A 27,274-nucleotide genomic window follows, 5' to 3' on the forward strand; every position below is an offset into this window, starting at 1 on the left:
TTCAGGACGAACACCAGCCCACGAGAGTCGACGGTGTGCGAGGGCACAAGAGTGACAGGGCACAGAAGGCGGCTCCGCAGGGGAGAGGGAGGAGGGGTTGTGGCATGGCAGCTTTCCAGTCACGAGGACCAGACACAGGGGAATGGAGACCCTGGGCGTTTGGGGCAGGTGAAGGTCAAGTGGGGTATGGCGAGTGGGAGGGATTTCTGGAAGGTGGGGAGGAGGTTGGTGGGGCTCTGGGGCCCAAGGGTAGCATGTGAGGCTCCAGGCTTTCCTGACTCCTGCTCTCTGGGCTCACAGGAGAGTGGTACCCAGACAGGTGAGGCTGCTGCTGAGCCCGGACTCCCTTCTTCCCTCCCTCTCCTGCTGGGCCCAGAAGTCACGTTCTTCCAGACAAGAGCCAGGGCGTCAGAAGAGCCTCTCTCATACTTGGGCCTGGGAAAGACAGTGGGGGCAGGCGGGCGCTGTGGGCACAGAGAAGTGACCAGGCAGGGAGGAGGCGGGGAGGGATGAGGGAGGAGGGAGGCTGTGTCACATGGGGGAGCAGAGCTGGGAGTGGTACCACAGCCTGGGTTTCTCTTCTCCAGACCGGCCAGCTGTAGCACTGCCCTGCAGGCCAGGGGCAGGCCAGGGGTGTCTCCAGCTGACACTGAAACAGGAGAGCCTGTGGCTGCTCCCGCTAGCTGGGTGTTGGGGGCAGGCTGCAGCGGGAGCCAGCTGTGCCTCCCCCACCTCTTTACTCCACATTCTATGCTCTTTCCTTCCCCTTCCTGGAAAGGATCGAGAAATCTTGTGAGGTCCGAGTCTGGGTTCTTCTCATCCCAGGGAACGAACAGAGAATGGGGGCAGGTGACAGCATCTTTGGGTTTCAGTGGCTGCCCCTAGTTGGGACATTTAACCTCCACAGGTTCAACTCTTCACATTATTCCTGGCTCACCTCTTACCCTGCTCCATGGGCCAGGGGGAGAGAAGAGCAAGGTTTAAATAGCTAGGCCACTGCCACCACCTTCCTCTCCGTGAGCCGTGCTCTGGAGCATGTCTGGGCGGGTGGCAGGTGGAGCAAGCTGCTCCCCTGGTTGGTCTACTTTGCGTTATTGAACATTCTGGATCTTTCCTCCGCGTGCGTCCGTCTGACCCCTGTGCTTGGTGATGTTAACCTCTCTGTCAAGGGGGCGCCCTGTACACAGAGGGCACCTTTGCTCCCTGCTTCTCTCATCTCTGCCTTGCTTTGCCCATCCTTGTCCCCATGCCCGGGACGCTGGTCCTCTCTTTGGGATCAGCTCAGGCCCTGAGTCCCCTGCAGTCTCTCTCCAGCTGCCTACCCCTGTCTGAGTTTGGGTTCACATCTCTGTGTTCCCATGGTGCTGGCCCTGGTACCCCAAGTCTACCGTGTGATCCCGTGCCTACGTTTTCACCCCTTAGAGCTGCCTGCAGGAGGGTTCTCCTCCTGCCTTGCAGGGAGGCAGAGCCTGAACTGCACCGTCATGTTCTGCCACCGAGGAGCTGACTACGCCACTGCCTCAGGTCTCAGCTTCTTCACCTGAAACAGAGGCAACCGTCATCCTCTCCTTATAGGATCCTGGAGGATTAGGAGGTGAGGCCACATCCAACGTATGTGAGCCAACAGAAAGAGGCCACACTGCAGAGTGATCCCGAGGTCAGGCTCCGGCACCCCATTGAGTGCAATTCCTGGTTCTACTTTCTTACTGTGTGACTTCAGCAAAGTCACTTAACTTTTCTGAGCCTGTTTCCTCCACCATAAACTGGTTTTCATGAGGACTTCTTACAAATGTGCTTAGAAGAGGCCTGGCCGAGGGACGTTCTTCAATAGCAGATTGCAGGGCTGGTGCTGTGGGGTAGTGAGGGTAAGCCACCATCTGCCAGCATCTCATATTGGACTTCTGGTTCAAGCCCTGGCTGCTCCACTTCTGATCCAGCTCTCTGCTGGTGCACCTGGGAAAGCAGCAAAATATGGCCCGAGTTCTTGGGCCTTTGTCATCCATGTGGGAGACTCTGACGGAGTTTTGGGTTCCTGGCTTCTGCCTGGACCACTCCTGGTTGTTCTGGCCATGTAGGGAGTAAACCAGCAGTTGGAAGACTTTCTCTCTCTCTCTCTCTTTCTCTCCTCTCTGTCACTCTGCCTTTAAATAAATACATCTTTAAAAAAAAGTCCTCACACTCATGACCCTTGGCTAGGTGACTCTAGCTGTCAGTTTGTGGGGAGCCAGACCTGGCTCTAGCCTCTCCCCCATCAAGGGCCTGCTGGATAAGCCTTGGTGAGACCTTCCCCAATCTGGACCTCAGTTTCTCTCTCTGTCACAAGATGGGTAAGTGAGATGATCCATGAAAATTTTTCCAACACAAAAATTCAGTGAGGGGCCAGCACTGTGGTACCTCTGGTTAAGCTGCCTCCTGCAATGCTGGCATTCCATATGGGAGTGCTGGTTCGAGTCTCACCCACCTCCCTGCTAATGCACCTGGGAAAACAGTAATGATGGATGATGGCCCAAGTGCTTGGGCCCCTCCACCCACATGAGAGACCTGGATGGAGTTTCTGGTTCTTGGCTTTGGCCTGGCCCAAGACCTGGCCATTGTGGCCAACTGGGGAGTGAACTAGCAGATGGAAGATCCCTCTTTCTGTCTCTCCCTCTCTCTCACTCTGCCTGTCAAATAAAATAAATCTTCAAAAAGTTTTTCAATGATTTTATTTATTTTTTAAGACTTATTTATTTGAAAGGCAGAATAACAAAAAGGAGAGAAAGAGCAAGAGAGCGAGAGATCTTTCACCCATTAGTTCATGCTCCAAATGGCCACAACAGCCAAGTCTGGGTCAGGCTGAAGCCAGTCTTCCACATGGGTGACAAGGACCTAAGTATTTGGTCTATCACCTGCTGCCTTCCCAGGTGCATTAGCAGGAAGCTGGATGGGAAACAGAGCAGCAAACACTTGAACCGGCACTCCAATGTACTGGCATTGCAGGTGGTGGCTTAACCCTCTGTGCTACAATGCCAACCCCCAATTCAACGCTTTTTAGTATATACAGGATCACCGCAATTAATTTTAGAACACTTTGATCACTCTTCCCTGAAAACCCTATCTGCATGATCTCTTTTGTTTTAGCCTATATATGTGCACCGTAAAAGGACACTTGTCACTGCCACAAGCGGAAATTCAGTATCGCTCACCACAGATAGAAGAGAAGCATGCAAGCAAAGCCAGCGGAAACAAAGCAGCCCCCTTTAATTCTGGCTGCACGCCCTGCTCTGCCGCAAGCCAGGTCTGCCGTCTTGGTCCGAAGAGACATTAGCAGGTGCTGGACAGGAGTTGAAGATGTTCTCAATCCAGAGGAAGACATTCCCCTTACGGAAACCAAAGAGGTCAGAAAGGGAAGACTGTCATCAACGCATTCTGTGGTGTTTATTGTCTGAAGCCGGCCAGGGGGGCTGGGGGCCTGTGGTCCCCTCAGACGTAGGTAGAATGTCCTTCACAAGCAGGCTGTCAGCTGTGCCTGGAAATCCCGTCTCCAGACTGACTGGCATCTCCCCCAGTAATAGCTTCTTGTGCTGCCTGTGTGGCCTGGCGGCTTTAAATCACACCTTCGGGTGGGTGCGATCTTCCACCCAGAGCTGGCAGGGGAGGGGGCTGAGCCCCTGGGGAGAGTTGGAATGGCTCCAGGAGACCCCGGCTATCTTGTGTGACCTTGCAGCTTTAAATCATGCCTTCAAGTTAGTTGCAACCTTTCACCCAGAGCAGGCAGAGGAGGGGGCTGAGCCCCTGAGGGGGAGACAGGCCATCTCCAGGAGACCCCCGTTATCTCCATGAGCCCCAAGCCGATCAACATACGTATGTGAAACCCCCATCCAGTGGGCGCCCCACAGCATGCCCCATGAAAACAACAGTAATGCCTTAAAAACCCCGGCCACTTCCTCAAAGCCAGTGTCCCACTTGGGCACTCCACCTGCTGACCTCTCGGACCAGACGCCTTCTCTGTTGCTTGCCAATCAAATAAAAGTTTCTTTTCTGTCAAATAAGTTTCTGCCTCTTTGCAAATTGTTCCCTGGCTTTTTATTTCTATACTAAGCTGAGGAAAAGAACGCACGAAATTCCCCCGGCAACCTCCCTCTCCTCTGTGACCAGTAACATAACATTTCCCCTTGGAGACTCGATTTGGGCAACACCAAGTCGCTACTTCATATCCAGAGTCCCTGATCTCAGGCCAATTCCGTGAGGGAGGGATTATCGCTCCCATAGAATGAGGCTCATGGAAGTTAGGTGTTTTCTATACGTCCAGCAGTGAGCAAGTGGTGCAGGGAGTTCTTAGTCCCAGGCACTCTTTCTGGGCCCTGAGAGGTGCTCTCGCCCCCTGCCCTGTACAGGGGGCACAGGGCCCCTGGGTACGTGCTGGTTGTGGGGGCCCTCGCTCACAGCCTGTCCCTCCCCAGGCTCAGGGCTCACCCGGCAGCATCTTCGCTAGGGAGTGCAAAAGACGGTGGGAACACAGCTGATAGAGCCTTCTGGTGGTCTATTTGTCCTGAAGCCGTGGACCTGACCTCTCTCACCAAGAGCGTGCTGAGGGCACGTGCTGGCTGCTACTTCCTTCTCCTCTTGGCTCATGCTCGCGGAAGCCTGCGGTGGGAGCGCTGGCGGGGAACCTCCAGACGACTCGGCCCTAGTGCCAGCATTTGTTCAGACTCACTGACCCTGCGTTTTCACACGGCGTGTGATGAACAAGGATCTCTAAGTGCAGGACAAAAACCCGAGTTTAAGTCGTGGATTTCAATAGCGCTACAAAGTTAGGGTTTAACATATTTGACTTTTTCTATAGCATTTGTCCACGAACTAAAGAGACACGTGCAACATTTTCTTCCTTGACAAGTGAGGTGTGCGATTTCATTTTCTTAAAACAAAACAAAACAACGACAAAAAACACAGGCAAGAAAGGAATACACAAGGCTATGACACAGGCTATTCTCTCTGAGCCTGGCATCACTCAGGGACAGCCAGTCCCAGGTAACCCTGATGGGATGCAGTGTGAAGACCATGCTGTCACTTCTGGAATGTTCTCTCCAACAACCTTCCCCTGCACCAACCAAGCCCTGAGGGTCTTGACGGTACCTGCAGGCTACAGGAAAGAGGGAGAATGGAGGAACATGTGACAGGATGCTGTGACGAAGCTGTCAGACTTTACTGGACAACCGTCTGTGTTTTGAAGACAAATTTGCATCATAAGAAAAAGGGAAAGATTGTTCTAGAAGAAAAGAAACTAAGGCTGTGCAACAATCAGGTCAGTCTGTGAGCATTAGTCCAGGCTGGAAATAAGTCCCAATACAGGCACTTTAGGTCCTTGAGGGCAATTTGAATATGGACAGGGTATTAGTTAGGACTATAGAATTGTTTTAGATTTTCTTGGTGTCACACTAACATTGTGATTATGTAGGAAAAAGTCTTTTTTTTTTAAAGATTTATTTATTTACTTAAGAGACAGAGTTACAGAGAGAGGGAGAGACACACAGAGAGAGAGGTCTTCCATCTGCTGGTTCATTCCCCAAATGGCTGTAACAGCTGGAGGTGTGCCGATCCGAAGCCAGGAGCCAGGAGCTTCTTCCAGGTCTCCCACATGGGTGCAGGGGCCCAAGGACTTGGGCCATCTTCTGTTTCCCAGGCCATGAGCAGGGAGCTGGATTGGAAATGGAGCAGCCAGGATTCGAACCGCCACCCATATGGGATGCCGGTGCCACAGGAGGATGCTTAACCTACTACCCCACAGTGCCAGCCCCAAAGTCCTTATTCTTAAGAAATCATCCAGGTGGAAGAATTTAGAGACAAAGAGTTACAATGCCGGAGATGTACTTTAAGCAAAAACGTTTATATGAATTTTTGCATGTGTATGTATATTTGAGGATGGAATTAAAGTGGAATTAAAACGTAAATTTATTCTGGTGTAAAGTTTTGAAATCCATGTCTATGAGGAGGTCTTCAGAAGTTTATTGAAAATGCATATTATGAAAAAGCTATTCATGGTTCTCATAGCTTTTGTACCAAAATAACCTTAACTTTTCATTGAATCTTTCCAGAAACTTGCAGAAATCCCTTCATCTCTGTACATATTTATGTCCCATATACATGCTATCTAAACACAAACGTGGTTTTTAGAAGCTATACATCTAGATGGAGGAGAGAGAAAAGAAATATACAAAATGCTACCCTTTTAAAAATTATTTATTTGAAAGTCAGGGTTACACACAGAGAGAAGGAGAGGCAGAGAGAGAGAGAGAGAGAGAGAGAGAGAGAGATCTTCCATCCACTGGTTCTATTCCCCAATTGGTCGCAACAGCTGGAGCTGAGCCAATCTGAAGCCAGGAGCTTCTTCCAGGTCTCCCACATGGGCACAGGGGCCCAACCACTTGGGCCATCTTCTACTGCTTTCCCAGGCCACAGCAGAGAGCTGGATTGGAAGTGGAACAGCTGGGACTCGAACCAGCACTCATATAGAATGCCGGCACTGGAGGTGACAGCTTTACCCACTATGCCACAGTGCCTGCCCCTACCACTCCTTTTTAATCTTTGTGGTGGATATAAGAGTATTCATTCCTTTAACTTTTCTGTAGGTTTGCATTTTTTCCATAATGGGCAAAATGATGTTAGGCTTAGTTTTGGGGCAGAATGCATTTTTTAAAATTAATTAATTTATTTGAGAGGCAGAATTACAGAGAGGCAGAGGCAGAGAGAGAGAGAGGTCTTCCATCCACTAGTTCACTACCCAGATAACGTCTGGAGCCAGGCCAATCTGAACCCAGGAGCCAGGAACTTCTTCTGGGTCTCCCACATGGGTGCAGGGGCCCAAGGACTTGGGCCATCTTCCACTGCTTTCCCAGGCCATAGCCAAGAGCTGGATCGGAAGCAGAGCAGCCGGGATTTGAACCAGTGTCCATATGGGATGCCGGCACTCCCGGCGGCAGTCTTACCTGCTACACCATAGCACCGGCCCTGGCAGAATGCATTTTAAAATGTGGACTAAAACTTAACCAGAGCATCCATGGCGCTCGAAGACTGCTTTCAGCTTCTAGCCGATGTGAGGAGTTCTGTATTCTGTGCCAAAGACGCCGGCTGTGGAGCAGGCCTTGGCCTTGACAAGCTGCACAGGGACTGGGCCGTGGCCTTGCTCTTTGAGGTCTGTTAACACAGCAGGGTCTTTCACCAGCCTCTCGCAGGGCCAGGCCCTGTTCCTGGGCAGGCTGCTCTGGCAAGCCTTTTGAATTTTGAAGAATGTTAAGTTGAACCTGCTGCATTTCTACCTTCATTGATGCAAACCGTCAGTCTGGCCCAAAGCTGTATTTCTAACAGGGGCTTGGAGAGGGGAAGGAGCTGAGTGGCAATCATGCAGTTAGGGGCGGAGCTGGAGTTTGCACTCTGGTCTCCTGGCAGCCAGGCTGGGGTCCTCTCCCTCAGATCCTCTCCTCTCCTAGGATTGCACCCGCCCTCATCACGCGATCCCCCTCTGCCACTCTCTCAGCCCCTCGTGACTCTATTTTACATTCTAGTCCAGAGCCGGCTGCAGTCTAGGGGGGTGAGACGCAGATCTGCAGTGGAGGACAAGTGCCATGGGCAGGCCAGCGATGGCACTCCCGAGACAGGAGTGGCAACGGGGGAGTGACAAGCAGACAGGAGCAGTCAAAGAACTTTGAACCCCAGGGATATCCAGTGCCAGGGCACATGGTACGTGAGGCATACTTCACAGCAGGGATTTTATCAGCCAGTGGAGAGCAGATAGCTCTCCCAGGTACCTAAGCACGTGGGCTGCCACCTGTGTGGGGCCCTCAGCTGGGTGGGAAGTGGCCTGTCTGGGATTACAGGGTTCCCACAAGCTCCCAGGCTGACTTTGCTGCATGGACACCTGTGGGAGCCTTATTTATTTATTTATTTATTTATTTTGCACCAGTCTCCCAAGTGGAACTTCAGGCAGGGCCTGTGCTAAAGCCAAGTTTGAGCATTGTTGGGGTAGGGATGGGGGCAGCACTTTGGTTCGGAGCCAAACTGGCTGGATCCAGATCCTTGCTCTGCCAATTTCTGTGTGTGCTTATGATGCGCCTACTAATTTATCTGTGTAATAAGTAAAATAAATAAATACCCGTGAGTCTGTATGAAACAGAGACAGTAAAGGCCCAGACTGACAGGAGGATTAAGTGATGGTGACCTTGGCCCAGAGCTGGGGTCTGCAAATACCTGAGTGAGGACAGTCTGGTGGAGGAGGGGTGAGGGTGACGGCTAGAGGCAGGGCTGTGCCTGGAGGATCAGGGGAGCCTCAAGGAAGCTGGGGTGGCTGGAGCAGAGTGAGCGAGAGGAGAAGCAGTAGGTGAGGTCAGGGAAGTGGGAGGGGGAGTCAAGTTTGGTTTTATTTTTGCTGTTTTTCTGTCTCTTTGGGGTTAGCTTTTATTTTATGGAAAGATAATGATTTCTCATTTGTTGCTGTTACAAAGTGCCCTTTGAAAATGATCTTAGAAGAAACAATCAATGTAAGGGAACAAAGAATGCAATAGAGCCCACAGACAAGCAACATTGGAAAGGCTAGGAGGCTGGGGAATGGGGAGGGGCGATGCTCTCTCCCTCACCAGCATCACCTGGCCCAGGTAGGTGATGTGTTGCCAGCAACCTTGGATGTCAAAACCAGGTCCTAGAATTAGAGCCAGGATGTCAGTTTTCAAGGTGGAGGCCACTTCAAGCCCCACCCCTCATTTCACAGATGGAGACAAGGGTACCTGCTGGTGGTTCATCTCACTCAACATCCCGCTGCCCCCACCCCAAATCCAGGCATTCAGATGTACAAATTCCCCCTGAACCCTCTCAGTAAGGTTTGGCCGCAAGGACTCCTTTGGCTCCAAAGACCTACTCCTGTGGCTCCCACTGTGGATGGCAGGAGGGAGTGGAGGGTCTGCCTGGGGGCTGCTGGCCTAGGACCTGCCCCAGGGGGAGGGAGGGTGGGAGCAGGCCACGCCCAAGTTCAGCTGAGCTATCTGTGGCTTACCAAGTCAGGTGCTGGCGTGCTCCTGGTAGGATGGGACCACCCCTGCTTTGACCAGCACTGTGTCCCCTTTGCGGCCACCACCCTCTGTCTTTCCAGGCAGAAGTGGTTGTGGGTGAGTTTTGAGGGTCTGGGGAGCCCTGGCTGACTCTTCACCTCTGAGTTTGCTCCTTTTGTCTGTGGTCTTGAGTCACATCCTCGTAGGAGGGTGGCGGCCCCACCGTTGGAGCCTGGAGTTCCCACGGTGTGTCGGGAACAAGGAATGACTCCCCCGCCTGCAAAAGAGGAGTCCCCGTGCCCAGAGCAGATTGGCAGCCTCCAAAACCTTTGCCCACCGTGTCACTTTTGAAGTCTCAAGATCCCCAAGAAGATGGAAGCTGAGGGATGAAGGGGACTTGCACCATGCCAGCGTGTGACAGTCTCCAGTCTTCCTGGGTTTAGGAAGGCAGCCAAGGAGAGGCCCTGAAGTCTCTGGTCCCAGGGACTCACCCTGCTGGGATCTGGGAGGAGGACTGGGCCTCCCTATACACCAAGTCCTTCACAGCTGGAATGTGCTCTGGGGGCAAGTCTAAGGTCCCAGCCTCTCCAGGGACAGCTGCCACGTCCTCCCTGCTGGTCCGTGGTGAGGGCCCTGACCTAGAGCCACAGAGCCCGTCTTTGGCACTGTACTCCCGGTGAGGAGGCACGAAGGCTCCCAGGGGAGGCTTATTATGCTCCTACCACAGCCTAAGGCCACACAGGCTGTCCTGTCACTGTTGCTGCTGCCCCTCTACTGGCAGCCCCTCGTCCATCTTTATTTGCAGGTTCAGCTCTTGCCTGGTCTGCACAGGTCCCCCTGGAGCCTGCAGAACTGGGAGCTGTTGTTCTGAGCACCTGTGGCATTTTCCCTTGAACTTGACCCTTGAATTGCCCTTCTCTGTCCCCCATGACTTGGCTCCCCTACTGGATTGTAGGTTGCTTTTTAGCAAATGCTCAGGACGAGTGAATGAGAGATGCAGTCCTGTGAGCCCTGCCTGCCGTCCCCCCTCTCTGAGCCCTCTGCTCCTCCTGTCCCCGTGTCTTGGGGCTTTGTCACCCCAGACAGGGCCTCACCTCTGCAGACAGGCGCTCCTCCCGATGGGCCAGGATGGCTGTGGGCACCGGCAGGAAGAGTTCCAGGAAGGTGCAGCAGAGCAGGGCCAGCTCCAGTCTCTGGATGTGGACCTGAGGGGCAGGGGCACAGGCACGGCCTGGCTGGCGTCAGCACCCAACACGTGGGCTTGGCAGGGGAGCAGGTGTTGGGGCTCTGTGGGGCGGGGCTGCCTTAGTCACTGCTGCACATTCAGTGCCTGCACGTGGGGTCATCAGTGAGTCTTCACCTAATGTATGTGGGCTGGAGAAACTCAGGGCTCCGGGAGAACTGAGGGTGTCCCTAAGGGCCATTGGATGCAACCCCACTCAACAGATGGGGACACCTAGGCCCAGGGAACAGGGCCTCTTGTACAGAGGGGGAGGAGAAGAGCTGGGCCTGGCACCGCCATGCAGAGAGCTGACATCTCACAAGGCCGCTGGCATTTGGTAAGGAAGCATGTGTGTGTCCATGTATGTATGCATAGGTATGTAGCGGGGAGATCGGCAACGACAAACCACCGTGGCCCAAACCCTTGGGATCTGGCCCAGAGGCACCCAGTCTAGGGGCAGCTGATGCCCCTTGTGCTGCACCCATGATGCGGTGAAGAAGGCACTGGACTTGGAGTCACGGACCCAGCTTGGAGTCCTCACTGCTCCCCTGATTTGCTCATCTAGCCTCTCTGGACCTCAGTGCGCACGCCTATAAAATGGGGATGACAGAGTGGACCGCGCTGGCTCTGCAAAGCTGCCAAGAGGCTCATGGCTAACAGGGGTCCCCGGAGGACATGAGGTTTAGAGGCTTGACTGGGGCATCAACAGCCCTGGGTGGGGGTCCTGGCTTTGCAGCCAACCTGCTGCCCCATTGTAGGCAGGCCCCTCCCAGTCCTCGGGCTTGTTTCCCCATCTACAGAAGTGGGATTGGACTCAGTGACCTGGGGATCCATCCAGTGCCTGGACACTGACCAGTGCGGGGGCCAGGCAATCCCCCTCCACTGTGCCCCGGGATGGATGGGAAGAGCTCTATCCCCGAGGGCTCCATTGTCTGCACCTGGAGAAACTGGCTGAGCGCTGGAAGCATCCTCTTAACCAAGCCCAAGGCAGTGCCTTCGCCGGGGAGCCCAGCCACTCACAATGAAGTTGGGGTACGGTTTCCAGACTGGGGACTCAAATGAGTTCTCCAGAAAGAAGTCCTTGGCGATGACCAGGAGGCCAGACAGCACGCAGAGGAAGCTGATGAGGCTTGTCAACAGGCACAGCACCTTCTACGAGCAGGAGGGAAAGTCAGAGCCAAGCCCCAAAGCTCAGGGACCTGGGCTTCTGTCCTTTTCCCAGGCCTGTCAGGAGCTTGCTGTGTGCCCAGAAAGACTCAACCCACCCCTGGGCCTGGGCTTCCTCACCTGCACCTGAAGAGCAGGGCCACTGGCCGCTGGGGGGACCCACCCAGCTCTCAGAGTCCCTGGGACAAACTGGGAGAGCCCAGGAGCTGCCTATAGAGCCCCAGAGCTTGGTAACCAAGAAGACACTCCCTGCTGGCTCCCCCATCCTACATCAGATAGGCCAACTGGCTGGGCACTGGACACCCAGGTGGTCCCTCGCCCAGCCGCTTCCCCACAGGAAAGGGTGGGGGCCCTGGAGGTGCCCTGTCCTCCACATCCAGTGTCTTCCCACTCCACTGTGATCCCTGAAGTGGTGGTCCTGGGTTCAGCATCTTCTTTGGTTAAGCCCTATTCTAAGAGTCTCTTGCCCAGTGAAACTCTTCCAACGAGCACACAGTGAGTATATGGAATCTCCACGCTTCTGTGCTAGAATGGCTCTCACTGCCATGAGCGGGCCCTGAGCTCAGCTCTAGGAAGAGGAAGGATGACAGTTCTGTGGCTCTGCAGGTCTGGGGGAATGGACAGGTGCTTGCCAAGCGTCTCCTGCCTCTGCGGCACAAGCTCCCCCCTCCCATCCTCTGCCACTCCCAGCCCCAGGCAGTCATGGCACTGCTGGGCCAGGGCTTCTGGGTAGAGGCTGGGAAAGGGATCCATCTACCACCACCCATCTGTCTCAGCTTGGGGGGGGTGGTCTACCCTGTGCCTCCATGGCCCACCTTGGGCTATACAGATGCTCAGACACCTGCTGCCCACATAGAACTTATTGTTTGGTAGGGATAGGTCAGTTTGAAGGGCCAGCTGGAGGTGGACAAGACACAGAGGCTGAGCCTTAAGTCAAAGAAGGAAGAGGGGGTGGGCATCTGGCCTAGTGGCATAGTGCCTGGGTTTAAGTCCAATCTCTGCTCCTGATTCTAGCTCCCTGCTAATGCACACCCAGGGAGGCAGCAAGTGAGGGCTCAAGTGCTTGGGTCCCTGCTACCCACATGGGAGCCCTGGATTGAGTTCTCAACTCCTGGCTTCAGTCTGGCCCAGCCCCAGATGTTGTGGGCATTTGGGGGAGCGAACTAGTGGGCAGGAGCTCTTTCTCTGTCTCTGCTTCTCAAATCAACAATTTTTTTAAAAAGATTTATTTATTTATTTGAAAGAGTTACACAGAGAGAGGAGGAGAGGCAGAGAGAGAGAGAGAGAGAGAAAAAGAGAGAGAGAGAGAGGTCTTCCATCTTCCATCTGCTGGTTCACTCCCCAATTGGCTACAACAGCTGGAGCTATGCCACTCCAAAGCCAGGAGCCAGGAGCTTCCTCTGGGGCTCCCACGCAGGTGCAGGGTCCCCAAGGACTTGGACCATCTTCTACTGCTTTCCCAAGCCATAGCAGAGAGCTAGATCAGAAGTAGAGCAGCTGAGACTCGAACCGGCGCCCATATGGGATGCCAGCACTGCAGGTAGTGGCCTTATGCATGGCCCCCAAATCAACAATTTTTAAAAGAGATGAGAGACATGAGCAGGGGGAGAGGGCAAGGTGTTCAGGCAGGGGTGATGCTGGTAAAAGGGGTTTGTATGTCTGTGTGTTGAGGGGGGCAGGGGGACTTCAGGTCCCTCTGCCTGACACACAGAGACGGGAAGTCAGTGGAGGTCCACCTGTGGGCAGGGCTGCAGGCCTAGCAGACTTGTGGTCAGTGGTGCAGTGATGGGGTGGGCTTACATTGTAAAGGGGCCATCGGGCTGCGGTGTGGAGAGAAGGCCAGAGCCGACCAGGGCATAAGTGGGACCACCATTCTGCTGGGGTACCCACTGCTGAACTCAAGGCACACACCTGCTCCCAGCAAATCCTGGAGGTCGGCCTCTCCTGTCACTACCCACAGATGCCCGATTGGGACGGGAGAGGGTGGGCTTGATGCCCACTCACCAGAGGTGATCTAGGAAAGGTCTTCATGCATATCGCCGAGACCCCTGAAACGAGAAACTGCAGGGCAGATTGGAAATCAGGGCAGAGAAGCTGTGGCTCCTTGAAACCACAGCCATCCTCTCCCCAGTCTGTGAGACCACCAACCCCTGGCAGCAGATGAGGCTGAAAACCCCACTCCTCCAGTGACAGGAGCTCACACGCGGCCCGTTGCACGCACACCGCACCTCACCTGACCCATTTCCCCTCCTGGGACCAGGCTATCCTCACAGCCCTCCCACCCTTCCTGCTCGCCCACATTATAAACCCACACCACCCCTCTGGAATCCGCTGCACTGTCCCCTCTGCCCCAGCCCCTTCTCCTATCCTGAACCCTGCAGTTAGGAGGAATCAGCACCTGGTTCTAAGGTGATGGTGGTCATTCTTCCTTATGTTCACTGAGCACTTACTATGTGCCAGCCCTGGGTGCCACACGTGTAGAAAGTTCTATCATGTGTGGTGAAAGCTCCAATCTGGGGGTTTTGGGGACAGAGGACTGAGGTGGAAGTGGGGGTCAGGACACTTGCCCAAAAGGGGCTCTGGAGCTGGGACGTGGTGCATTAGGAAGACTCCTCCAAGGAGGCAGGATGGGGTGGGCGCTGCGGGGACCTGGACGAACGCAGTGTCTGGAATACGTGCACTGCTGCTCTCGTCACTCCCGATGGCCTTGGAGGCCAGGAGCTGCACCTTGCATCCCAGGTGCTCCTGCAGCTCCACCCTGGCAGAGACCAAGGACACCAGAGATGCAGTGCTAGGTCCCAAGGCAGCTCTGGCTGTCCCAGCTCACGCTCAACCTCCCCCCCCCCCCATGAATGAGTTCAATTAGGGGAGGGTGCTGAGAGCCTGAGGAATGGTCTTCGGAGGCTCAGGAGCAGTAGGGCCCCCAGAGGGGGAACTCTTTCCAGTGGGACCGAGAGAACAGAAGCAGAGATGGACAGAGACTGGAGAAAGGAAACTTCGCCCCTGCCAGCTCTCTCCACTCCACTGTGCATGGCCCCAAATGCCCGGCTTTCCAGGCCTTGCCACCCCCCTACCCAGCTCCTACTCACGGAGGCAGCCCCCCAGAATGGGTACCAGCACTTCAGCACCACCAGGTGAAGGTTCTTGACTGTGCCAGCCAGGAAGCCCCCAAAGAGCAGGTGCAGCAGGCCAAGAATGACCTGGAAGGCCTGGGTGGGAAACAAGGCAAGGACATCAGGTGGCTGCCCTGGACCTCCTGGCTGAAGCGAGTTTCCTCCTTACCCTCCTAGGAACCCCATCTGCAAAGACGGGACCTGCGCAGGATTTCCCATGGGGAGGCCAACTGTCCTGGAGCTGAGCCCCTCCTCGTGGTTCCCCCTGCTCAAGCTCATGGGGCGGCAGGTGCACACAGAGTTCTCTCCACACTGCAAGGCTTTTCTCTCTCCTCGGGGCTCCCAGCATGCTTCCCGTGTAGCTCCCCTCACTCCCTTCCTGCTCTGCCAGGGCCCATGGAGTGGGCACTCACACCCAGCTGCTGGAGAAGGCTGCTCCTTTTCCGGGGCTTCTGCTGCTGCCAGCTTGGAGCCAGACGCTGGGGCTGGATCACATCCGGGAACACAGCTGTGTGCCCAGGTTGGGTTGGGCTGCAGGCTTGCCACAGCGGGAGCGCCCCAGCACCAGAGCTGGAAGTAGCTACACCTGCTCCGCAGGCGTCCGCCATTGACTCAGGCTGGGCGCCCTCCCTGCAGACCAAGAAGAAGCCTCAGTCAGAACCTGTCCTGTGTCTGAGGCTTGTGCCTGTCTCTGCCTGTCACCTTTGCCTCTGGGCTGGGGCTTTCCAGAGTGGTGCTTGCCCTGCCCAGAGCCCCTGACCTCGATTTGATCTGGAATAATCTGGCCCTTGGGGATGGGGAGCAACTGGGCTCACAGCCTTTCTTGGGTTGCCAGAATACAGGTCCTTTTAGGGTAGAAAAACGAGGACTTGGGTGAGACAAACTCAATCAAACTGACCGCACTGCAGTCTGGAAGGAGCCAGAGACCAAGGAGGCCTGAGCAGGTGTGGGGAGCTTCGCTAACAGCCCATTCACCAGCCCGGGACGAGCTGATGGAGGAAAGGTGGGAATCAAATAATTGTCCGACCAGCTGTGGTGAGGCCCATGCCTCTCTGGTCTGGGAGGATGGGGGAGGGAGAGAGAGGACCCTTCTTTGCTGAGGACTCTCCATGACCCAAGACAGAGCCAGGGAGTTGATATTTAACAGTGTCAGCACTTACGAGTACTTGTTCTGTTCTGGGCACTGGGATGGGCATTTTCCATGCATTATTTGACTGTATCCTCATCCCAACCCTACGAGGTGAATACTGCCACCCTGTGCTCACTTCTGTTGTGCAGGTGGGGTCCAGAGAGGTTCAGCCACTTGCTCAGTGTCACACAGGCAAGCTATGATGGGGGCTCAAAGCATGGCGGGCTTTCCGTGGAGGGGAGGGAGCCTTGGGAGGTTGGGATGGACAGTAGCTCATGTGAGTAAATGCCCAACAGAGAGGACAGGGAAGGACACTATTTCAGAGCCAAAGGCCAGATGGGGACGTGCAGTTGGTGGGCACTGAGTGAGGGACGGTTTTGTGAGCTGACCTCCCTTAATACCCAGGGAGTGGACACAATTACATAGAATAAGGAACCAAAGTTCAGAGAGGTGGAGTGCCTTGTCCAAGGTCACACAGCAAGGAGATGCCTGGGATTGGAACCGTGCACGGTCTGACTGATCAGCAACGCTGTGGGGTCAGGCTGCTGGGTGGGATGGGACCTCCTGTCAGATGTTCCTTGGCCTGCGAGGAGGTCCCCTGATTTAGTGGGGAGGATGGTCGAGGGGTCTCCCTCCTTCTTGGGTTTCAGAGCCACGCTCAGATACGTGGCCGCACGAGTCTCTTTGCTGCGATCTGAGTCGGCCATGTTGGCCATTGTCCCTCTCTCTGCGATCTGAGTCGGCCATGTTGGCCACTGTCCCTCTCTCTTCAGAGGCCCCTGCATATGGCTGGACCGAGGGATGGGGTTCAAAGTCTGTTCCGTGGAACACTGGTCCTGGCAGATCTGTGGTAAAGGGGTTCTGCTGCCAAACACGTTTGGCAAACCCTAAACAGCATTGTCTCCCTCTTTTGCTTGTTAAAGGCTGCGAGAATTCCTGCCATGGAGCATTCTGCTTTAATGTGAAGGGCCACCACATGACAGCAGCGAAGGCACCGCTTGGGATGCATGCATCCCCTAGTGGAGTGCCTGGATGGGTGCAAGACTGGACTCTGCTTCCTGTCCTGCTTCTTGCAAATGCACTCTGGGAGGCTGGGAGCTGGCTGGAGTTCCTGGCTCCTGGCTTTAGCCTGGCCCAGCTCTAGCTGTAGGGAATGAACCAGTGAGGGCAAGATCTCTGATTGTCTCTGTCTCACTACCTTTCAAAGAAATAAAATCAAATAAATAAGAACGTAAATATTTATCAAGGGCATTTACCAAACCTGACTGGCTCTCCAGCCTTGGTTCTTCCAGCCCAGTGATTTGATGAACTGGAACCCTGTGGGGTCTGCTTGTGGACAAAGCAGCCTCAAAATCCCAAACTCCTGCTTTTGGGCTTTTTCTTTTGGCCTTCTTGGTCTCCCTTGGGTTTTCCTGTCTGCATAGCACAGCAGGATGGCGCTTGGGTGGTGATCTCCAGGGCTCCTCTCCTTTGCAAGTAGCTCTCATGGGAGGCAGGGGTGGGGAACATGGGCTCATGATCTGGCTCTGCCAAGGCAACTGCAGGTGGGACTTGCGGTCAATACATCCATAGCAGGCTCATTTGCCGGTTGACCATGTGGTATGCCCTGCGAATGATGTTATCGATCTCCAAATGGCCCTTGGCAGAGAAAAGGTTCCCCACTCCTGATTGGAAGTCCCCACCAGGAGCTTCCTGTAACTGGGGGTGTGGTGGGGTGTGGGAGGGAGGAGCTGAGGAGGACAGGGCCATGGATTCCGGAGGGAAAGGCCTGTTTGTTTTGAAGTCTCCTTACCACTTGTCAAGGCTAATGAATTCTGATTCTTAGAATATTTATGTCCTGGACAGGTAAAGACACCACCTAGCAGTGCTGGCATCCCATATGGGCGCTAATTCCAGTCCTGGCTGCTCCACTTCCGATCCAGCTCCCTGCTATGACCTGGGAAAGCAGCAGAAGATGGCCCAAGTGCGTGGGCCTCTGCTACTCACGTGGGAGACCTGGAAGAAGCTCCTGGTTCCTGGCTTTGGCTTGGCTCAGCCCTGGCCATTGCAGCCATTTGGAGGGTAAATCAGCAGATCTCTTTCCTTCTCTCTCTGTAACTCTGCCTTTCAAACAAATAAATAAAAATAAGTCTTTTTTTTTAAAAGCATATTTATGCCCTGCTCTCCTGCCTACCCCAGCTGCAGGACCCATGCAGGGTTGTCTGGGGGGGCGGGCAGCAGACCATCTGGGAGCAGTGGGGGTAACTTCTGTAGCTTGCTCTGGCCAGGGCCCTCAGCCAGCTCAGGACCCACAGGTGCAGCCAGCCTGGCTCCTGAGGGAAACGCATGGGACCTCGGTGCTCTGCTGGGTCCTGCGCATTTTCCCTTTCCTGCCATGGCTCTAGAGGGCCCCAAGGACAGGGGTAGAGCTGGCCAGGACCCCTGGCCCTTCCTCTACCTCAGCAGAGCACCAGAGTGGGTGGACCATGAGCACGGACAGTGGATGAGCTGGGGCCCAATCCTAACTCTGCTTCTGGAAGCCTAGACCTTGGACGGGTTGTTGTGTCTCCCCACCTGCCTGTCCCTGGGGTGCCAATGGGATAATGCCTGCCTCAGGCCAGCCAGCCAGTGTCACCTGTGCCGGCCTGCGGCACGATGAACTGGGTCTTCCTGAAACAGAGAGTGGGAATGCGGGGACAAGGACGCAAAGAATGGAGCCAAGACAAGTCCTGATCAAGGCTCGTTTATTGAATAAATGCAGTAGTATTTAAACATGACCAGTTGTTTACAAGGAGGAGCACTAAAGATTTACATATCAAAACGGCTCTTAAGGTTACAATAAAAACACTTAGGTGATAAATGAAGGTTACAGGTGTGACTGATTATTTGTTATCATCTCTTGTGAAAGGTTTAGGTTCCTCCTGCCTCTTCCCAGAATCTCCCCTAGCCTAATTGTCTGTGCCGGGAAGTCTCCATTCATATGTTTAAGTGTAAACAAAGGGAGTGACTACCTGTGGCTGCCCACATTTCCCCCTTTTTTTATTTTTTTGAGGCACTGTTCCTGTCTTAGGTTGCCCGTGTCTCTTCTTGTCCTTACCCGTCATTGGACACCCCAGACATTCTCTGAGGCTCCTGTCTTAGGTTGGTACAAGGAGACTGAGTCTTACCCGTCATTGGAATTCAATGCCATCCTTTTTGGCTCAGGGGTGAAGCTGTGAATGCAACTTTAAAATCTCAGACCAAACGGTACCAAATGGCACAGAGAGGCCTTGGAATATACAGGGGAGCCACAGGCAAAAAGGCAGGAGCAGCAATAAAGGACCCAGCAACATCAAAAGCCAGTGGGTCCATTGAGATCCACCAAAAGAAAAGACATTAGTTAGAAACATATGCTGAAGTTCACCTTTTAGCTGCTGTACCAGATATTTTATGTAAGGAACATTATTTGAGATAATAATCAAGTCACAGCTTATAAGATCTTTCAGTATTAAGTAGTTAATGGCAGCTAAATGTAGCCAGAAATTGCTACTTTCAACAGAGAAGGAGGAATTGACCATAAGAGTTACTTCAACAGTTTTGACCAATACATAAACGAGGCTTCTTTTCTAGAATTGACAAAGGTATACCCGAGTCTGTCAGTGTGACCAGTTTTGATATGCTAAAATCAGTATTTTCCCTTTTCGATTGATCAGTCACATTAAGCCATTGGTTTTCAACTATAACCCTCCCAGTACGGAACAAGGTTTGATTGTTCCTTACCCATTGTACAAATTCTGCTGTTTTAATTCCATTATTATAAGTGCATGAACAATTTTGAACTACTGGTGCGCACCAACAGAGTCCATGGCCTAGGTTAGTTTGATGTGAGCCGGCAAGCTTCATTCATCTTCAGGGGGATCCCGATCAGCAATGTTATCATAATGAAGATCAAGGGGTTGCTTCGTGACATTGTCTGTTTGCCGCACAAGTCGCTCAGGTAACCATCGTACTCCATTGTCTTTTTGCGAGAGTATAGAAACATGTCCACATCCCCATATTAAAACAGGGTCAGGTCCATACCATTGAGCAGTTAGAGGGTCTTTCCACTTCACGTAGACTTGTTGTCTTTCGGTTTCAGGATGCCAGTGACGATCAGCTGCAGATTTCCCTTGATTATCCAGTATTAAAAAATTTAAAATGAAAAGAGTATGTGATAGCCATTTTTGTGGGGAATATGCCATGGTCCCGTATTCCCCCTTTTTTATTTTTTATAAATAATTTTTAATGTGGCATGTGCTCGTTCCACAATACCTTGTCCCTGGGGATTATAAGGAATCCCGGTGATGAGAGATGTGGAAGTTAGTACAGAAGTGCTTAAAAGAGTTGGAAGTATACGCTGGGCCATTATCAGTTTTTATCTGTATAGGGGTTCCTAGAACAGCAAAGGCCTGAAGGCAATGAGATGTTTGGCAGCCTCGCCGGATTGTGGGGTGGCAAAAACAAAACCTGAACATGTATCTAAAGAGACATGTATGTATTTTAGTTTACCAAATTCAGGGAAATGGGTAACATCCATCTGCCAAAGCTGATTAGGCATAAAACCTCTAGGATTTACACCATAATGAGGGACTGGGAGAAATGTGACACAGGAAGGGCAGGATTTTACAATTTGTCTTGCCTGTTCCCGGGTGATTCCCTATCTTACTGGTAAGGTCTGGGCATTGAGATGATGCAAATCATGACCACGGGACGCTTTTTAGATTTTGTCAGTCCCTCTTTATAGGATCTGGCTACTGAGCCAGAGACTGGAGCAGTTAGAAAGAAACACGTTTATAGCTGAAGTTTAGCATCATTTCACATATTGGCACCACTTTTAATCTAAACACCCCAATTGGTTATTATCTCTGCAAGATGAGAGATATATCTTTTGACATCTCCAGGGGCCCTCTGGAGGTATCAAAAGTCCAGAAAATTTAAAACTTTGATTTTCAGAAAGTCTGTTAAAGGTGCCAAGAGAATTTAGAGTATCTGGTCAAAATAGAATTCCTTAACATTTAGTCAGGGCAATTTTAACACTTTTAGATCACATCTGGTCATAATGTTATTTAACATAACTTTTTAAGACTTAATGCTTTTTATCAATTAGGATCTGGCTACTGAGCCAGAGACTGGAGCAGTTAGAAAGAAACACGTTTATAGCTGAAGTTTAGCATCATTTCACATATTGGCACCACTTTTAATCTAAACACCCCAATTGGTTATTATCTCTGCAAGATGAGAGATATATCTTTTGACATCTCCAGGGGCCCTCTGGAGGTATCAAAAGTCCAGAAAATTTAAAACTTTGATTTTCAGAAAGTCTGTTAAAGGTGCCAAGAGAATTTAGAGTATCTGGTCAAAATAGAATTCCTTAACATTTAGTCAGGGCAATTTTAACACTTTTAGATCACATCTGGTCATAATGTTATTTAACATAACTTTTTAAGACTTAATGCTTTTTATCAATCATAACTTAACAGACAATAGAGTACACAGATTACTTTGGCAGAATATGGATTCTATGTTTCTTGTTGAATAAACCGGAAATAAAAACCTTGGATGTAGGAATTAGCACACGAAATTATCACATAACTCAGAACTATTTAACAGAGTTAAAAAGAGCTTACACGACCTAACTTTAGAAATGGCAGAGTAACTGATTAAGCAGACACTGTTAAAAAGAGACGTTACAGTTTTTGCAACAACAGATTTTAAGATTTACGATTGAGACCATTTCCAAATAATTACTAACATTAGTACACATTTTAAAAAATCCCATTGTTATAACAGAAGATCATACTTCAACTTTAGGTTAGTGTAATTTTGGCATTAACATTTAACTTATAGAAAACTCTGTAAACAATGTTTTAAAATCGTAAACTTTTTACAACTTTTCATGACTTGCTCACACCTTCTGAAACTTCATACCTGTAGTTAGTTTTACAGTCTTGAATTGTCATGTGTGGACAACCTATGAGAATACATGCTGACAAACTTAAACAGTCTCTCTTATCAAATTTAAGATGTTAAAAGTACACATAATACATTTTTCATGTTTTACTTAGCACCGATGCCTAGATAACTTAAGACACTGAGTTATTAATGAATACCACACCAATATCTGAATTAAAAGTCAAAATTACATTTCCATGCTTTTAAGTAACATGAGGATAACACCACTTGAGCAGCAAACACAGTCACTAGTGCATATTTACAACTTTGAAAAGATCTTCATCCTTAAGAGAAACAAGTTTAAAGCATATCAAAGACATGTAAAACTGAGTAAGCAAACCAAAGGGCGTTTGCATTAGCCCAATTTTCTGAACCAATCTATATTGGCTTACTTTAGTTAACAACATAAAGGCTTGTATACAAAGATTTTACTCTCATTTTTATAAGACTACTCTAGCTGAAAAGCAAAAACATGAATACAACATAGATATGACATCATTTACTATTTACTACATTTTAATACACTTTGTATAATTTGAATTGACTCAAACAGCTGTTACTTTAACAAAGTTAGTCTCATCCTTTGAGAGTTCCAGGGATCCGACTGGAAGCCCCAAAGTTGAAAGACTCGGTTTAGAATTTTAACTATCAGTGAGTCAAACCATTTTAGTCAAAAATTAGTACGTTTAACCAAGGCTGTGGGCTAGATCTGATCAGTGTTAGGTAATCACTCAAACATTAAAGACAGGCAAATAACATAAACAGCTTCGTATTGTAGTTTTTCCAATCAAGACTCATACTGGCAATAAAAAAATGCGAAACCTTCTAGACACATGAAAACTCTCAGATAAGTTAGCTACAGCAGTACAGAAAAGAGTTGATTATCAGCGTATGAGCCCATTGCTTTAAGTTTTTATTAACTGTAAAGAGAAAAACCCATCAAGTTGGAAAGCTTTAATGGATTAAGGTTCTTGCTCCCTTAGGTAAGGCCAGCAGTAGCCAGAGATATTTTCCCTGCCCCCCTCCTAGTGAGGAGGTTATTGAATTGGAAATGGAGACTAAAAAAGCGGCCCTGGGGAGCCCTTTCCCAAGAGATATCTGGCTAAGCCTGCTTGGGTGTGGCAGGCCACATTGGCTGGAATAGAGTGTAGAGAAAGGCTGTGGTCCCTCATTTACAGGGAAGACTGCACACGACAGGGCCTAGCAGGGCTGGCCATGGGGTTGGGTAGGTGCGCTGTTTCACCAAGAGTGCTGGGAACCTCCATAGCGCCTACTCTGATTAAAACGGCCACCAAGTTGAGATCTTCAACCAGAGCCAGATCCAATCAGGCTACTGCAACCACTCAATTAAAACAGATAATTAATAATAGTGTACAAAAGCTTTTCAAGACATACCAGAAACTACCATAAGCTGCAAAGATGGAAAAACATTTATCAGGTTGGAAAGGGTTATCGAATTAAGACTTTTCTCTAGGTCAAGATACCTGTGGAATTTTTCCTCTCTCTTTCTCCTGGCCATAGGTATAGGGAGCAGTGGGCTCATATGCATCACAAGCAGATTTTCAATCTTTTAACATTTTAAAGGGGACTGGATGGTGACTGGCATTTCTTGGCCATCTTCTGTATGTACTTTCACTGGAAAAGCATCAAAAGATTTTGGCTTCCTCCTGGCCTTGCTGTGCTGCTTTTCTCAGGGTTTGAGTGACATTCTTTTTAAGATATTTGGCAAACATTCCCCTTCTTGACAAAGGGATAATTTTTTATCATTATTTTTTATAAATAATTTAAAGGGAGGGGCGGAGGGAGTAACTTTTTCCATAGAACTAGAGGATCCGCAGGATCGATTATCCTCGCCATCACAGCTTCTGGCTTCCTCAATTTTCTCATGTCCTCCCGATGCATCTCATCTTGTAGGCCTTCTTCAATAAACCAAGGACATGCAATTTCTATGGTTTCTATAAATTGCTCTATTACTTTCTTTTTTAACCCTATTCCTTGCGTCTGCAATAATGCCTTCACTGCCTTTACTACTGGGGGATTTTTCCCGATGCTTGTCCCATAATGCCTGCTCAAAATAAATCTCCACAATTTTGGTGTCGGGTACTCACCACAAATTGTATACCTCTATAGTCGCGACTCCGTGAATCCAGGTTCCTCACTGCTTCTCTAATTCTCAGGTCCCACGTTCGGGCGCCATTTGTGCCGGCCTGCGGCACGATGAACTGGGTCTTCCTGAAACAGAGAGTGGGAATGCGGGGACAAGGACGCAAAGAATGGAGCCAAGACAAGTCCTGATCAAGGCTCGTTTATTGAATAAATGCAGTAGTATTTAAACATGACCAGTTGTTTACAAGGAGGAGCACTAAAGATTTACATATCAAAACGGCTCTTAAGGTTACAATAAAAACACTTAGGTGATAAATGAAGGTTACAGGTGTGACTGATTATTTGTTATCATCTCTTGTGAAAGGTTTAGGTTCCTCCTGCCTCTTCCCAGAATCTCCCCTAGCCTAATTGTCTGTGCCGGGAAGTCTCCATTCATATGTTTAAGTGTAAACAAAGGGAGTGACTACCTGTGGCTGCCCACAGTCACCAGCAGCCACCGCTTGCCTGGAACCCTGCCAGGCAGCCTGCACCCAGTGCTGTCTGGCTCTCTGCTAAGGCGGGACCTGCCCCACCCTAATCCCAGGAGTCGAGGGCTCATTGCCTCCTGCTGCTTGCAGGGGGAGAGGGCTGAGAGCTCTGAGCTTCTGGGCAAGCAGCGAGGTGTGGAGAGTGTCCTGAGCCCCCAAACTGCCCTCCTCGGATCTGTCCGTGGAGTTCTGCACTGGACTCACAGGGACCCATGCAGGAATGAGAGCGAGCTGCCCAAGGCAGTAGGTGGCTGAGCAGGCAGGGAAGACCTGGGCTTGAATAGTGTGACCCTAGGCTGATGGTGCAGGGGAGGGTTTCTGAGCAGGTGTGTGTGCATGTGTGCCTATGTGCCTACGTGTGCACGAGTGTCCAGCAGAGAAAGGCAGATGTGTCAGGGAGGCTGATGGGAGGCTTCCCTTAGAGTACTGGGGTTTCAACGTACACCAGTGAGAACGCGTGCATGTGCCCAAACCAGCCTGTGCCCAGTCTATCTAGACAGTGCCCAGAGGTTCAAAGGCAAGGAGCCCAAGGGTCTGCAGGAAGCAGAGAGCCCTCTCGGGCTAGGGGGTGGGTGTCAGGAGGCCTGGATCCCAGGCCTGGTCCCTTGGCTTCTCTGGGTGTCTGTGTCTCTCAAACTGGTGTGTGTGTGTGTGTGTGTGTGTGTCTCCCAGACTGCAATGGCTGGGCTGAGGCTCCCCTAGCACAGGATGGGCTAGGGGGAGGGGGCAGGGAATCCCTCCCTGGGGAGAGGCTGATGGTGGCTCCCCCACCCCCGCCATCTCCCAGATCCTCTTCCTTGGGTGGGCCCCCCATGCTGTACCCATTGGCTCCCTTCTGGGAGTTTAAATCACGGAGTGGCGTGGGGTATAAAGGCTGTCCCCTTGCTTCAGGGAGGACCAAGCCTGGCTCCCGACCCCACCCCCCCATCCATGCCCCTCTTTGTTTCTCTGTGGGGGCTGCTCACCTGCTCTGGGAGCTTCGCTCTGAGTGTCGGTCACGTCAGGGACACGGCTGCTGGCTGGAGCCGCCCCGGGGCCCTGGGAGACAGCACCAGGAAATCAGAACATTGTTCCAGCATTCGACCTTGGATCTTTTCACTCTGCGCCGGCTAGTACAGCCTTCCCGCCCCCACACCAGGGCAGGTGAACATCCTTCGCCGTCTGGAAGTCTTGGCTCTCTTCAGTGGTTGCCGGCTTCCTTTGGCAAGTAGATGTGGACAACTAAGCCATTTCTCGGGCAGCACTGACAGAACGCACATGGTTGCAACCTACAGAGTCAGAGGCTGAGCCTTTAGAAGAAATCCTTTCATCTGGGGAAACTGCAAGCGCTCACCAAGGCGGCATGAGCCAATCCTCCCCGGCCACCCATCTCCCAGCTGCGCCTTGGACGGCTCTTGCCTGGTGTTCTCCCCTCAGTAAGTGAAACTCAGCCACAGCGCTGTGTGAAATAGATTAGTTTGTTTGAAAGGTCAAAATGAGAGGGGGAGAGAAGGAGAGAGAGAGAGAGAGAGAGAGAGAGAGAGAGAGAAAGCTCTTCTCTCTGCTGGTTCACTCGCCAAATGCCTGCAACAGCTGGGGCTGGGCCAGGCCAAAGCCAGGAGCTGGAACTCCTTCTGGGTCTCCCGGGAGGAGGGGGGTGGCAGGGGCCTAAGTACCCAGCTGTCACCTGCTGCCTCCCGGCCGCGTTAGCAGGAAGCCAGGGCGGAAGCAGAGGCAGGACTCAGGAGGCTGAGCAGCGGCTCAGTCCTCTGCGCACCATTTCATTTGTGTGCGTTTTGGTTTTTAATCTCTAAAAGATACGGTCTCTTTAAAACACCATGACCACAACTAAAAAGCTAAAATCAAGTCTCAGTGTTTTTTTTTTTTTAAAGGTCTCATTTATTTATTTGAAAGGCAGTTAGAAAGACACAGAGGTCTTCCATCCTCTGCTTTACTCCCCCAAATGGCCGCAATGGCTCCTGGCTGGGCTAAGCCAAAGCCGGGAGCCAGGAGCTCCATCCAGTTCTCCCACCTGGGTAGTAGGGGCCCAAGTGCCTGGGCCATCTTCTATCGCCTGCCCAGGGACATTAGCAGGGAGCTGGATCGGAAGCGGAGCAGCCGGGACTCGAACCAGCGCTGCCGCCAATATGGGATGCCCATGTTGCAGGTGGCAGCTTAGCTCCTGCACCACAGCGCCAGTCCCCTGGGTGCTCCTTGAGGCACATCTGTGCTCAGCGTGGGACCACGAAGCCCCGCAGAGCTCAGCTGCACGTTTAGCAAGGAGGTGAAATGCAACACCTGGAATCAGGAAAACCTTGGCCGCCCGGTTTCTGCTGCTTCATAGCAATCAAACATATTGTCAGTGTTCCAACAGCTCTGCCGGTCCCATAAACGTCTTGTTGCCTTTGATTTCCTTGAATTAGGATCTTGGCATGGCCTGCAAATTGCATTAGGCAGACTGGCTGGGCCATCTTGCCTCTCTTTGCCCCGACTCTCGGGGGTGTGGTGTGGTGGGGAGTGGTGCAGACCCCCACTGGCTGTTCTGGTGTAGGAGGAGTGGGCGTCCGTGGCCCCAGCTCCCACACTGGGCTCCTGCTCTGTTATGTCCAGAGCGGGCAGGGGAGTGGCATGCTGAGCCCCCCGAGTTCTTAGACGTCTGCGGTGCTGGGACTTGCCCACTTTGGCTTGCTGAGCGCTTCAGCCCCACTCTGGATCTTGGCTGCCTGGGCTCCAATCTCGATTCAACAACACTTTGGAATGTGTGGTCTTTGGCAAGTTACTTGACCTCTCTGGGCCTCGGCTCTCCCTCTGCCAGATGGGGATGATAATGCCCGAGGAGTGGCTGGAGGGGTAGATGAGGGGGCAGGTGACAGGCTCCAGGCAGGGCCTGGCGTGGAGGAGCTACCGTGCAGGAAACTGGAGTCTCTGTGACTCTCAGGGGCACCAAGGCTCTGTGGCCCTCCACGTTCAGTGTGGCAGGTGCACGAGGGTCACTTGCTCGCTTACCTGTCATGCCCACTCCCTGGACTGTGCAGCCCTCCTGTGGGGGTGAAGGGTGAAGTGTG

At 51.8% G+C, this 27,274-nt stretch overlaps 1 protein-coding gene across 4 annotated transcripts; it reads right to left on the minus strand.

The window, feature by feature from the left end:
• Window positions 1-8,368: 8,368 nt before the first annotated feature.
• MS4A10 (membrane spanning 4-domains A10) lies at window positions 8,369-25,699 on the minus strand. Of its 4 annotated transcripts, none has more exons than XR_016216764.1 (8): window positions 25,196-25,699; window positions 14,933-15,149; window positions 14,496-14,615; window positions 13,411-13,467; window positions 11,260-11,391; window positions 10,112-10,222; window positions 9,023-9,294; window positions 8,369-8,671 (listed from the first exon to the last, which is right to left on the minus strand). XR_016216764.1 is itself a non-coding variant. In XM_070061685.2 (8 exons), the coding sequence occupies exons 2-8, from the start codon at window positions 15,125-15,127 to the stop codon at window positions 8,659-8,661; spliced, it is 747 nt and encodes a 248-aa protein (XP_069917786.2). In that variant the 5' UTR covers window positions 15,128-15,149; window positions 25,196-25,699; the 3' UTR covers window positions 8,369-8,658. The 4 variants fall into 4 exon arrangements, 3 of the variants coding, with proteins under 3 accessions (XP_069917786.2, XP_089164542.1, XP_089164539.1); XM_070061685.2 differs by having other exon boundaries at window positions 9,176-9,294; XM_089308416.1 differs by lacking the exon at window positions 25,196-25,699 and having other exon boundaries at window positions 9,176-9,294; window positions 14,935-15,069.
• Between the last annotated feature and the right edge of the window lie 1,575 nt (window positions 25,700-27,274).

This window comes from Oryctolagus cuniculus, chromosome 1 (assembly GCF_051225735.1).
Source record: "Oryctolagus cuniculus isolate XC-2025 breed Fujian yellow rabbit chromosome 1, ASM5122573v1, whole genome shotgun sequence".
Classification (NCBI taxonomy): Eukaryota; Metazoa; Chordata; class Mammalia; order Lagomorpha; family Leporidae; genus Oryctolagus; species Oryctolagus cuniculus.